General features: G+C 40.7%; 1 protein-coding gene across 1 annotated transcript; it reads right to left on the minus strand.

The window, feature by feature from the left end:
* Window positions 1-12,429: 12,429 nt before the first annotated feature.
* LOC123239437 (spermidine synthase-like) lies at window positions 12,430-13,580 on the minus strand. The gene has a single exon (XM_044666710.1). The coding sequence runs from the start codon at window positions 13,498-13,500 to the stop codon at window positions 12,604-12,606; it is 897 nt and encodes a 298-aa protein (XP_044522645.1). The 5' UTR covers window positions 13,501-13,580; the 3' UTR covers window positions 12,430-12,603.
* Window positions 13,581-14,031: the final 451 nt, after the last annotated feature.

Raw genomic sequence — 14,031 nt, forward strand, 5'->3', positions numbered from 1 at the left:
AGTCACTTTATCTCTCTGGGCCTTGGTTTCTGTGTTTATAAGACAATGTGGTAATATGTATTGTATAACAACATGTGTACAACCTATGCCATATATTACTTGTCTTGGTGAAGGGGGAGAAGTGGAAAGGAGGGAGAAAACATGGATTGTGAAATGTCGGAAAATTATTATTGAAGAATTATACCAGTATTTAATCTGGAAAAAAAAAACAACTTAAAAAAAGACATGAGTTGCTTACAATGAATATCAATTTGGCAGTGGTGTCAGATACTTTAACATAAAAAAAAAAAAAGAACTGAGATGCCCTTTGGGGGACTTTTCACTTCTTGGTCTTGTTAAATCCACTCTCAAAAAATCTGAGAAACCCACATTATGTTCTTTTTTTAAATTTTTTTTGAACCTTTATCTTCCATCTTAGAATGAACACTGTGTATTGGTTCCAAGGCAGAAGAGTTGTTAAGGACTAGGCAATGGGGGGGTTAAGTGACTTGACCAGAGTTATACAGTCAGAGTGCCTAAGGTCACATTTGAACTCAGGACTTCCAGTCTCTAAAACCTGGTTCTCAATCTGTTGAGCCCCTAGCTGCCCCCTACTCACAACCCCAGGGTGTTCTGACAATTACCCTTGCAAGCAGAGAGTTCACAAAAATCTAAAGAGAAAAGTTTTATGCTGTACAAAGAAAATAAATAATGATAACTGTCAAGAGAAAGTTACCCATCCACCCAGAAACCTATACAGATCACCTCATTAATTAAGTGCATGTCTTATCCTCATTGGCAAACCTTTTCTGAGTCTGAGTGCCCAGAGGGCAAATTCAAGCTGTCTGTGAGCCCCCTACTCCACCCCCAATACCAGAGAGAGTTGAGGGAGAAAGTGCTTGCTTTGGGCAGGCATGGAAAAAATGCCCTCATGTGCTGGGAAGAGGGGGAACAACGGAGCAGCTACCCAAATGCCAGCTCTGTATGTGTGCCACGTTTTTGCCAACATTGCCTAGCTAGTACTCTGAGTAGACGTTGTCTCCCAGAGTTCCTCAACAGGTAGCCTCTCCTAGGTCTAACAGCTCAGCAGAGACATAAACATGACTTCCACTGTGATTTCTTTTGCATTTCTCCCTATCACGATCATAGAATTATAAGATCATAGATTTGAAATCAGAAAATTCAGGTCATTGGATCATACTTCTAGAGCTAGACGAGACCTCAGAGACCATCTAGCCCAACCCACTCATTTTATAGATAAGGAAACAGCCACACACAGGTTAAGTGGCTTGCCCCAGAAAGGTTTATAAAAATCATGTAGGTCAACCTCATTTTTAAAAATGAAATTTTAGTGTTGTCTTTTATTTTTGTATCACCTTCATTTCTCAATGTATCTCTTCCCATCTCCTTTCTCCTTTCAGAGCTATTCCTTTTAACAAAGAATATAAAAGATGAAAAAGATGGTATATAAAAATATAAAATAAATATATACATAAATGCATAGCATAAAAATATAAAAGATGAAAAATACTTAAGCAAAACTAATCAACGCATCAAAAAAGTTTAATATTAGCTACAGTTATTATAATTCTATAATTCTATATAATATAATAAACAGTAATTCTACACCTCTAATTCCACACCTTGACAAAGAAGGAGAGGAGATATTTCTTTTCCTTTTAAAACTCTTATCTTCTGTCTTAAAGTTAATAGTGTATATTAGTTCCAAGGAAGAAGAGTGGTATGTGATAGGCAATGGGAGTTAGGTGACTTGCCCAGGATATACAACTCAGAAGTATCTGAGGCTAGACTTGAACCCAGGTCCTCCCAATTCTAGACCTAACATTTTATCCATTATGCTTCCTAACTGCCTTATGCATATTCCATATTATTCCAAAGAAATAATTTTGCTCTCCTTTATGGTGTAGGTAAAAACCCTTCATTACAGCAGCCATATTATAACAGTCCAGCTTAAAAACACTGAACTGCAATCCACCCCTTATAAGATCACTTTGGGGTATTGGTGTGTGATAATTAGATGAAGTCTACACTGCCCATCTTTAGATTTAATCACCAAAGGTGAGAGCACCTCCAGTTCTTGGAGGTAAGTAACCCACGTGTGCTAGAGTAGATGACCAATCAGAATCAACTGATCGCCCCCTAGGCTGCCTAAGAGAAGTATCTGTTGTGATTGGACATGCAAACTAGGGGAAGGCACAGGAAGTGACGCATAAGCGACCCCTTTAAAAGAGGGAGTTGAGTGAGTGAGGGGAGCTTCTGGTGAAGAGGGCGTCTGGTGAAGAAGCTCTTCTGGTCCATGGAGGAGTGCTGGCTGGAACACTGAGACCTTGGTGAGACTGCTTTCAATATCTTCTTTAGAAGTCCACATGGTGAGTTTAAAGATTGAATCTTCCTGAACTTCTCTTAAGGAACTTCCCTTTAATAGACTCCAGGTCTCTGGCCCTCTGACTCTCAGCTGAGGGTTAATTAGATCTACCTGGATTAATTAGAGGATCGTAATAATTTACCTACTGTGTTAGATTCTTATTTCCTTATTTCCTCTCTCTCTTCTCAATTGTAAATAAACTTTCATAAAAGTAAATTTTGACTTGAGATTATTCTTAATTGAGGATTGATAATTGTTCAATCCTCTGGTGACCAATTTTAATATATTGAACCCAGAAAAAAACCCCTTACAGGTGGGAAGTGGGGAGCAAGGGCAGAGAAGATGAAGAAACTTACATTGACTAATACCAAGAAACTCATGGGTAGTGCCTCCCTATAACACTGCTCCCCACAACAAGGATAATAGCTTTTTAATCTTCCATCTGCCCTGCAATCATCCTACACTCAGCTGAGACTGACTTGCTTAGGCCAAAATTCTCTAAAGGGTCAAGAGAGATGCAGGCTATGGATGACATCCTTAATGCATAACCAGAGTTGAAATGCTGAAATATGGATGGGGGGGGGAGGGGTGCATTGTAGAAAGTCACTGTTTTGGCTTCTAGATTGTAGGATCCAGAAGAAGCCAGGCATTGAAATACAAATACCAATTGTAGGCTTTTTCATGAACCCCAAGGATGACAACTGCAAAAGACTGACTCTCTGTGGCAAGAATTACCAGCTACCTAGCCTGCTTCATTATCCTGAGATCAAAGAGCTAGAGTTGAAAGAGACCTAAGAGACCATCTCCTACAACTTTCTCATTTTACAGATGAGAACACTGAGGCCCAAGGAAATGAAATGATTCTCCCAGTGTCACAGAGAGTATCTATAACTTTAGAGCTACCAGCATAACACAACTGTATTATAATTTACCTATCATCTTATTTCTAAATTATAGTTACTCTGCCTAATAGTATTTGTATTTTTGAGAACTATCGATTCAGTGTGCTTCAGTTACACAATGGAAAAAAAAAACATAAAAATGACAACCTAGTAGAGTGAGACAACTCTAAAGATGATCTTGTCCAACCTTTATTTATTTATTGTTGTTGTTTTGCCAATTATCTGTGTCTGATTCTTTATGACCCCATTTTGGGGTTTTCTTGGCAAAGATACTGGAGTGGTTTGCCATTTCCCTCTCCAGCTTATTGTACAGATGAGGGAATCAAGTGACTTGCTCCATGTTTCAGATGATTAGTTGCAGAACTGATACTAGAACCACTGTTGTGATTCTCCATTGAGTAACCACAGAATAAACTTTACAGCTAGAACTTAATTTTATTCTCCATTGGCTGTGAATCCAATGTAATGTCTGGTCAAAGAATCCCATTCCAAAAATACTTTTTTTTTTTTTTTAAAGAAAGAGACAGGCAGAGACACAGAGAAAAACAAAGAGAGATACAGACTTGGAAACAGAAATAGAAATAAGAACACAGAGAGACTGAGATAGAGAGAGGCAGAGAGAGATAGAGAGAGAGAAAAAGAGAAAGAAGTGGAAGGCAGGACGATACGGTAGACAGAGAAAAGCCCTTGAAGGCAGGAATTCAATTCCTTCCTCTGACCCATACAGATGGTTCTCACTTCATGTAGATTCTTAATATTTCTACTTTATATAAAAAATTTCACATTCCAGGCTGAATAAGTTGGGGCATATTACTGAAATGGAATACTATTGTGCTATAAGAAATGATGAGCAGTAGGATTTCAGACAAACCTGGAGAGACTTACATGAACTGATGCAAAGTGAATTAAGCAGAACTGGAAGAACATTGTACACAATAACAACAATATTTTTTGATGAACAACTCTGAATGATTTAGTTATTCTCAGCAATAAAATGATTTAAGACAATCTCAGAGATTCATGATGAAAAATGCCATCTGCCTTTAGAGAAAAAGCTGATGGAGTCTGAATGTAAACCTAAACATACTATATTTCACTTTCTTCTCTTCTTTTGGTTTTTTTTTGAGATCTCTTCCATAAACTGACTAATATGGAAAAATATATTACATGATTACACATGTAAAATCTATATCAGATTGCTTGCCTTCTCAAGAAAGGGGAAGGAGTAGGAGGCAGAAAATTTGGAACTCAAAATTAAAATTAAAAAGAATGTTAAACATTGTTTTTGTATGTAATTGGGGAAAAAGTAAAATGTTATTTTTTAAAATTCCACATTACAAAGAAATCTACATTCCCTCCCCCAAAAAAAACAACTTATGATAACTTTACAGTAGTATGCTTTCTTTGTTATTCCTGTCCTTCAGCTCTCTCTCCCATTCCCAATGGAAAAAAAAATAAAAACACCTCCAAGTGAAAACAGAATAATAGACACCAGAGAGGCCACCTTTAATGAGAGACCTGACTTGAGACCTCTAGCTCTAAGAGAAATCTTTGCTCATTCCACCCACCTACTGGTATCTGTCTTTTGTGGTCCCAGTATTTCGTGTCTGTTCCTGGCCCAGTGTTCTCTCCTGTCTGTGTGGGTGCTTAGCCCCAGCTCTCCACTGTTCTTTTTCTTGGTTAGGCTTGGCCCTTCCCTTCTCTGTTCCTCCCCTCATGTGTCCTTGAACCATGTGCTGGACTCCTCCCTCCACAGCTCAACCCCATTCCTGCCTCCCTCCCTTGGCCCTTCCCTTCCACAAATCCAAGAGGATAAAAATTGTTTTACATAGATGTCTGTAAAATGAAAACTATCTGTAGTTTCTCTGTGATACTGTGATACTGTCACTTAACCTCTTGGCTAGACAGGAGCAAGCTCAAATGATCTCTCTAGAGACCATTGTTAAATTTTCAGTGAGCCTTTTACATTTTAAAATAGTAAATACTATAAATCAGGACTTGACTTATTGTTTTGCTGATTTTCTAGATTTAAAAATTAATGGATGCCTGCCCTTTGATCCAGCCATACCATTGTTGGGTTTGTACCCCAAAGAGATCATAAATAAATAGACTTGTACGAAAATATTTATAGCTGCGCTTTTTGTAGTGGCAAAGAACTGGAAAATGAGGGTATGTCCTTCAATTAGGGAATGGCTGAACAAATTGTGGTATATGCTGGTGATGGAATACTATTGTGCTCAAAGGAATAACAAACTGGAGAAGTTCCAGGTGAACTGAAAAGACCTCCAGGAAGTGATGCAGAGCAAAAAGAACAGAGCCAGAAGAACATTATACACAGAGACTGATATACTTTGGTAAAATAGAATGTATTGGACTTCTGTACCAGCAGCAATACAAAGACCCAGGACAATTCTGAGGGATTTATGGTAAAGAACGCTACCCACATCCAGAGGAAGGACTGCAGGAGAGGAAACATATAAGAAAAACAGCTGCTTGAACACATGGGTTGAGGCGGACATGATTGGGGATGTAGACTCGAAACTACCACACCAATGCAACTATCAACAATTTGGAAATAGGTCTTGATCAATGACACGTGTTAAAACCAGTGGAAATGTGCATCAGCCATGGGTGGGGGAAGTGCAGGGAGTGAAGGGGAAAGTAGGAGCATGAATCATGTAACCATGTTAAAAATGAATATTAATAAATGTTTTTAAAAATTAATGGAGAAAAATGTTAATAATGTACATTAAATTTAAAAGTATTTTTATGCACAATTATTTTTCTGGAGATCCAATTTTTAGACATTTACCCCTGTACTTGGTGCTCTAGGCAACTCTCCAAGACTTAAATTCTAGGAAACGGAATTGTTAGAGGGAATTTCTTCATATAGGAGTTTCTGATTCTAATAAGAAAGTGAAGGAGGAGGAGAGAAAAAAAGAGGGGAAACTAAGGGAGGAAAAGGGGGAGAGAGAAAGAAAGAGGGGAAAGAATGAGAGAGAGAGAGAGAGAGAGAGAGAGAGAGAGAGAGAGAGAGAGAGAGTGAGAGAGAGAGAGAGATGTGAGGGAGAGACAGGGAGACAGGGAGACAGGGAGGGAGAGAAGGAGCTTGCTCCCATCATGAAGCAAAAGATGGATTGCTTTGACTGTAGATAGGTAGCCTGCTCTAAACATGACAGTAATATACGGCAATGCTAGCAACACAAGAAAATCTTGCGAGACATCAACAAGATGAAGAGATTGAGATGACTCCTCACCTTGAAACTATGGGTGAGCTGGTTAAGCCTCCTGCTTACCAACCAGAAGTACAGGCTTTCTCCTGGTAATCAGCCAACAAGTAAGTGCTTCCCTAGAGGAGTCTGGGTAGGGTATTGCCACTTGAACCACTGAGAAGTGTTCCCTTTCTGACCTTTTAAAACTGTGATATGTAGGGGGTAGGGGTGGGGATTGGCATTGAGAGACACTTAATAGCCCTTCTCTACAAAAAGCCTCTGGGAATATCAGTTTCCAGATGTTGACAAAAAGCGAATTGGAGACACAAATCTTAACTGGTCTTGTCTAACTGCACAGAAATTGATATTTCAGACCTTGCTAGTTGTATCTTTCACTTTGATTCCATTCAGTAAATTTAGTCTAATCTATAGTGTGAGTATATAATCCTTTTATTTTATGCCAAGTTGAGAAGAAGATAAGAATCTTGTGGAAAAGAGGATAAGATCCATTTTGACAAATTGTGGTTTGTTTGGGAGAATTTCCAAACCACAGAAAGAATCTGAACAAGGAACTAAAAGGAGATTGGGAAAAGGGAGACTCAAGTAAGCTATATCCAAGCATGTGCCAAGGGCCATGGGATGGGAGATCAATGCTTGGAGCACTGTCTGGTGGCAGTCAGCATGCTCTTTCTGAATAGCTATTATCATTTTCCCTTGTTAAATTCATGGACGTGAATGTACAGGGTCAGAGGATAAGAGGAGTGGGAGGAGACCCACCCCTCTCTCTACTTCCCTGAACACCCCAGAGAGGTAGAAAAATAGACTTTAAACCTACACCTATCTGCTTTCTTTATTGCAAGTAATTATTAATAAACTCTATGGAAAATAAGAACCTGGAGTTATCCATTTAATGTCTGAGTACTGCTTGTCTTTTATTTATATATCTGCCATTTCATTTATAGTATCACTGTAAAGCAGGTGCTCCTCTGGAAGAAGAATCCTTCTGTCTTCTCCCTAAACTCTTATTTTCTATCTTAGTAAAAACTCTAAGGTAGAAGGGCAAGGGTTAAGCAATTGGGGGCAAGTGACTTGCCCAGAGTCACACAGCTAGGAAGTGTCTAAGGTCAGAGTTGAACCCAGATCCTCTGGACTCCAAGCCTGGCTCTCTATGCACTGTGCCCCCTAGCTGCCCCTCTTATCTTTACAGCGATGGTGGAGAAGTGGTCTATGTCTCTCCTACTCCACCTAGGACTTTGTTAGCTCTTCTCTTATATACTTATATAACCAAATGAAGACAAGTCAAGTGAGTATTTCATAAAACACTTTCTACCTGCCAGGTACTGTGCTAAGTGCTAGTGATGGAGGTGGGCTGTGGGCAGTAATGGGCAGTGATAGAAGAAGCACGACCCTCATTCTCTGAAATCTTGCATTTCTCATCAGTTAGCACTAGTTAAGCATAAACTGCAAAATCTGTAGTTTTAGCATTTGTCAAGCATAAATTGCAGAATCCGTATTATTAATCACCTATACTGGTTAGGTTCTGTTCTGCTCTCGGCATCAGCTTTGTGCTGTTCCACCTTATTATTTGCTCATTTTGTTCTGTATTTACCTTAGTTCTAAACTATTAGGCATTATTAATTACCTATAGTGGTCATCTATAGTACTGTATTCCTCCTCCCCTTCCCATCTTTGCCAGAAGGAGAAGTAGCAAGTCCTCTCCTCACTGACAAACGATGACGACAATGGGAGCAGCAGGGGGCATGTGTACTAAGGCTGTCCAGGGGAACCCCTCTCAAACCTGCCCATGCTCCTTATACCCTTTCAGGTGTCCCTAAGTTCACATATGATGTGTCAGACCCAAAGCCACACCTGTAATGCCCAGGGTGAGCTATTCTGAGAAAAGGTGGAGATTTTCCTGGAATGGGAGGCAACCAGCCCCCAGACTCTCAATAAATATGCCAACCCTGATACACACAAGGTGGGATGCTACTCCACACCTGGGGAGCACTGCTACTCTACCTGGAGAATTGTTATTCCATCAGTTCAGAGGTTATTCCATCAGCCCGGGGCTATTGAGTTAATCTATGGGTCCCAAAACTGTCTGGTTAGCCCCCAGGCTATTCCATCTGCTATTAGGCTATTATACTATCTTAAAAACTTTTTCTCCAAACAAAATCTTTTCTTACTTCTGGATTGAATGGAGTTTGAGCCTCCCATTCTTAGGGCAAGACCTACAAACTTGGGTGTGTTTCTCCCACAACCCTAGGAATACTAATACAAGCAGAAAGACAGTACCAACTAACCCTCAAGAGACTCATCTGCTAGTGGGGAAGACACTGCATAAAAGGAGCTGAAAAGGGGGTGAGGGGAATGCACTTTTGTGTGGCATCATGGTGGTAAAGGCTAGAGAGTCATAGACAGGGAAAGGAGAGGAACAAAGGATGACTGTTATAGACTTCTCTCCTCAAAATGATGGTTCTGGGGGCAGCTTGGTAGCTCAAAGGACAGAGAGGTAGGCCTGGAAACAAGAGATCCTGAGTTCAAATTTGACCTTTAAGAACTTACTAGCTATGTGATCTTGGGAAAATCACTTAACCCCAATTGCCTAGCCCTTATAGCTCTTCTGTCTTGGAATTGATACTTAGTACCAATTTTTTTTTTTAATTTAAATTAATTATTTATTTAGAATATTTTCCCATGGTTACATGATTCATGATTTTTCCCACCCCTCTTCCCTCACTCCTCCCAGAGCTGACCAGCAATTACACTGCGTTATACATGTATCATTGTTCAAAACCTATTTCCATATTATTCATATTTGCAGTAGAGTGATCTTTTAGAGTCTACATCCCCAAACATATCCCCATCGAACCATATAATCAATCATATGTTTTTCTTCTGCATTTCTGTTCCCACAGCTCTTTCTCTGGATGTGAATAGCCCTCTTTCTCATAAGTTCCTCTGGTTTGTCCTGGGTCATTGCATTGCTTCTAGTAGAAAAATCCATTACTTTCAATTGTGCCATAATGTATCAGTCTCTGTGTACAATGTTCTTCCGGTTCTGCTCCTTTCACTCTGCATCAATTCCTGGAGGTTGTTCCAGTTCACATGGAATTCTTCCAGTTCATTATTCCTTTCAGCACAATAGTATTCCATCACCAGCATATACCACAATTTGTTCAGCCAATTCCCCAAATGAGGGGCATCCCCTCATTTTCCAATTTGTTGCCACTTCAAATAGGGGGGCTATAAATATTTTTGTACACATATTTTTCCTTATCTCTTTGGGGTACAAATCTAGTAGTGGTATGGCTGGATCAAAGGGCAGGCAGTCATATAAAGCCCTTTGGGCATAATTCCAAATTGCCTTTCAGAATGGTTGGATCAATTCACAACTCCACTAGCAATGCATTAATGTCCCAATTTTTGCCACATCCCCTCCAATATTTATCAACTTTTCTTTGCTGCCATATTGACCAATCTGCTAGGTGTGAGGTAGAATTTCAGAGTAGTTTTTATGTGAATTTCTCAAATCAAGAGGGATTTATAACACTTTTTCATGTGCTTATTGATAGTTTTTATTTCTTCATGTGAAAAATGCTTATTCATATCCCTTAACCATCTGTCGATGGGGGAATAGCTTGATTTTTTGCAAATTTGGCTTAGTTCTTTATATATTTGGGAAATTAAACCTTTGGCTGAGTTTTTTTTTTACAAAATTTCTACCTGTCTGTTGATTTCTTTCTAATGTTGTTTGCATTTGGTTCTGTTTTTAAATTGTTTTTAATTTGATATAATCAAAATCATTCATTTTACATTTTGTAATATTCTCTGTCTCTTGCTTAGCCTTAAATTCTTTCTTTTCCCATAGATCTGACAGGCATACTATACTATGTTCACCTAACTTATTTATGATTTCACTCTTTATATTTAAGTCATTTGCCTATTTTGAATTTATTATGACATGGAATGTGAGATGTTGATCTAAACCTAATTTTTCCCATATTCTTTTCCAATTTTCCCAGCAGTTTTGTCAAAGAGTCTTGCCCCAAAAGCTGGGATCTTTGGGTTTATCAAACACTATCTTGCTGAGGTCATTTACACCTACTTAGTACCAATTCTAAGACAGATGGCAAAGGTTTTTAAAAATGGAGTTTTGGGGAGGAATTAATCTATGAGAAAAAGGGGCCAAAGAGGCGAAAGGATACTTCAGGATAAGAAGGCATCTAGTCATGGTGGCAAAATCCTCAAAAGACAGAGAGCCCTAAAGAGAGGCAGAGAGTTGCAGAGACAGAGACAGAAAGAGAAGAACATGAGGGCTACAGGTAGCTCATTTTAGAGTCAATGCTCATAACAGAAATGTCAGCAAAAAACTGAAAAAAAAAATACATGAATGTAATAGTAGTACTAGAATAGTGCCATGAGTAGGGCCAAATATGAAGACTTCAGAGAAACATGGGAATATGTGTGCGAAGAGATGCAAAGTAAAAGAAAGTAAAACCAAAAGGACAATGGACCCAATAAGCACAAGCACTATGACATTCTAAATATAGACAACATTAGGAGGCAACACAATTTAGTCAAATACAATGAACAACATTGGTACCAGACTATCAGATTTAAGGTACACATCCTTTCCGTTATTAATCAAACTTCAAAAGTAGACTGTGAATTGTCAATTAAAATCATACTATTATGTACTTCTTCATAACTCTCTTTGAGAAATATACTATATGGTGGGATTTGGGTATTCATTGGAAAGTATCTCATGTTGAAAACAAAATGCATTAATAATAGAAAACAATAATTATAAAGGTAGGGAAGTAGTGCTTCCTAGACCTTTGTGGCTTTACCTAGGATTGGATAGTGTTCCTAAAAGTTATCACCTCTGTCTGCTTTCCTACTCTTTTGAATGGAAATAGCAGGTAAGTCACAGTTAGAATTGACTGTTAAATCATATTATTGTTGAGCTGGACTGTATTGTGAACTGCCTGACATCTTAGGTAGAGACTATACCAAAAGGCTAGAGAGGGATGACTCTCACAAGGTCATCATTGCATCCTTAATAATAGCTTCTTTATTATTTCAAGCATGCTTGAGTCAGAGATTATGGCAGACAGTTGCTATGAAATTTTAAAATGAGTTTGATGGATTCTACCTTTTTTCCTCCATGCTCTCCTTGCCTTCTCCCCAATAAACCCTAGAAGGTCTAATGGACTGGGTGAACAGTTGCAAGAATAGTAGGGAGTAGTTGATTGGCTTATGGTGCAACCCATACAAGTGACCATATTGTTTCCACTCATAACTTTGGTTCTGCTGCATTATTGCTGCCTAGGTCTGCTTTTGTTTTTAACTCTATATTCCAGGGATAGTAGATTAAAGATTGTTCATAGAATCACAGGATTTAGACCTTGAAGGCACCTTAGAGAACATTTATCAATCCTTTATTTGTACTTATGAAGAAACTGAGTCTTGGAGAGGGTAAGGAACTTGTCTGAAATCATGTAGGTAATAAATAAATTCCAAGGGCTAGGATTTGAACTTAGGTTCTCTGATTTTAAATCCTGAGATCTTTCTACTATAACATAGCAGGAAATGATTCCAATGACAGTTGCTCAGTCTGGGAAGCTTTGACTGTGGTCAACAAAGCCTTGAAAATAGCCTTTGAGCATCAGCAAGTTGAATGCCATAATGCTGGTATTTCAGCTGGAGCTCAGGACAATACATTTAGTTTTTGTTTTTGTTTTTGTTTTTTTCAGTTATAAATACACTGTTTGGTGAGGGGGCTTGTTAGAGGTGAGGATTGTTCTGTACACAGATGATCAATATTAATAGACACTAATTGACCAGACTGGACAGAGACAGAGACAGACAGACAGACACCTTGCACTCCCCCTCCCCACCACCTGCCCAGCAGAGCATGGCACGGGGGCCCCTCGAGAATGTCCTGGGTTTGGTAACACTTGGTCAACGGGCAGGATGGCTGGCAAGAGGGGCAGGTCCTCAGCTGGGAGGGGGTGCCAAGTGCCAGTCGATGCCCTCAGAGCAGGAAGAGGGGCACCCTGGAATGGGCGCTTGTGGCTTGAAGTCCCTGGGACAGGCCGAGGTGGGCATCCTGGTCTCCTCACACAACGCTCAGGGCCTTTCGGGCAAACTCAGGCAGCACGAAGGCTGCGTGGTGGATGTCCGAGTTGTAGTATTTGAGGCTCATCTTCTCTACTTGCTCCTGGGTTAGCTGCTGCACCGGCTCTCGGAAGTTGGTGGGGGGGGGGGGGGGGGGGCGGGTCTTGCTGCAGAGCATGAAGCCGATCTGGCCTCTGGGGTAGGTGGGGATGGTGCAGTAGGCATATTCCACAACAGGGAACAGAGACTTGCAGAACTGACGCATCTCCTTGATGAGGTCCAGATGCAGCCATTGGCACTCACCCTGACAGCAGAGGATACCGTCATCTTTCAGGGCCGTCTTCATCAGCTGGTAGTAAGACTCTTTGAACAAACTCTCGGCAGGACCCATGGGGTCCGAGGAGTCGGTGATGATGACGTCAAAGGCGTCCTGGTTCTGCTGCATGAATTCAAACCCATCTCGGACATGCAGGGTCAGCTTTGGGCTGGAGTAGCCCACGGCCATGCCCGGCAAATACTTCTTAGAGACCTGGATCACATCCTCATCAATCTCACACTGGACCACAGACTCCACGGACGGGTGTTTGACCACTTCCCGAAGGACACCTCCATCCCCACCACCAATGATTAGCACCTTTCGTGGGCTGGGATGGCTGCAGAGAGGCAGGTTGGCGATCATCTCCTGGTATGAGAATTCATCCCTCTCGGTGCACTGGATGACTCCATCCAGCACCAGGAAATTGCCGTAGGTCTTACTGCGGAAGACCAGGATCTCCTGGTAGCGGGAGCGCTGGTGGTGGAGCAGCTCGTCCACTTGCAGGGACATGGCCTGGCCCGGCCACAGGCTGCACGTCTCCCGGAACCAGCCCTCGCGGATGGCTGGGGGCCCAGGTTCCATGGTGGGGCCGGGGGACGCACAGACCGCGGCGGCCGCAGCACAATGGGGCCAGGAGCGCCCGTCCGTCTGCCCTCCCGCCAGCCCGCGCCGCAGCCTCTACATTTAGTTTTTAACTGTAAGGATTCAGGTCTTTCCAGAATCCTTCAGTTAGAACCTGGAGAAAAGGGCTAACCAACAGCCTAATTCCAATCCAAGGTGTTTTGTTTTTATACAGCTCAGTTCCTGGTCAACATTACTTTTTTTAATTTTATTTTTATTGTCATGCAAAACCTACTTCCAAACTCATACATAGCCCAAACCCCCAAATAAAGCCATAAACACACTGATGTGAAAGATAGCATGCTTTAATCCATCTGACTCCAATAGTTCTTTCACTGGAGGACTTTTTTTTTTTTTAAACACTTACTTTCTATCTTAGCACCAGTATTAAGAATCTATTCCAAAGCAAGAGAGCAGTAAGAACTAGGCAATGGGGGGTCAAGGGACTTACCCAGGGTCACACAGCCAAGAAGTGCCTGAGGCCAGATTTTA

Source organism: Gracilinanus agilis, chromosome 3, assembly GCF_016433145.1.
Source record: "Gracilinanus agilis isolate LMUSP501 chromosome 3, AgileGrace, whole genome shotgun sequence".
Classification (NCBI taxonomy): Eukaryota; Metazoa; Chordata; class Mammalia; order Didelphimorphia; family Didelphidae; genus Gracilinanus; species Gracilinanus agilis.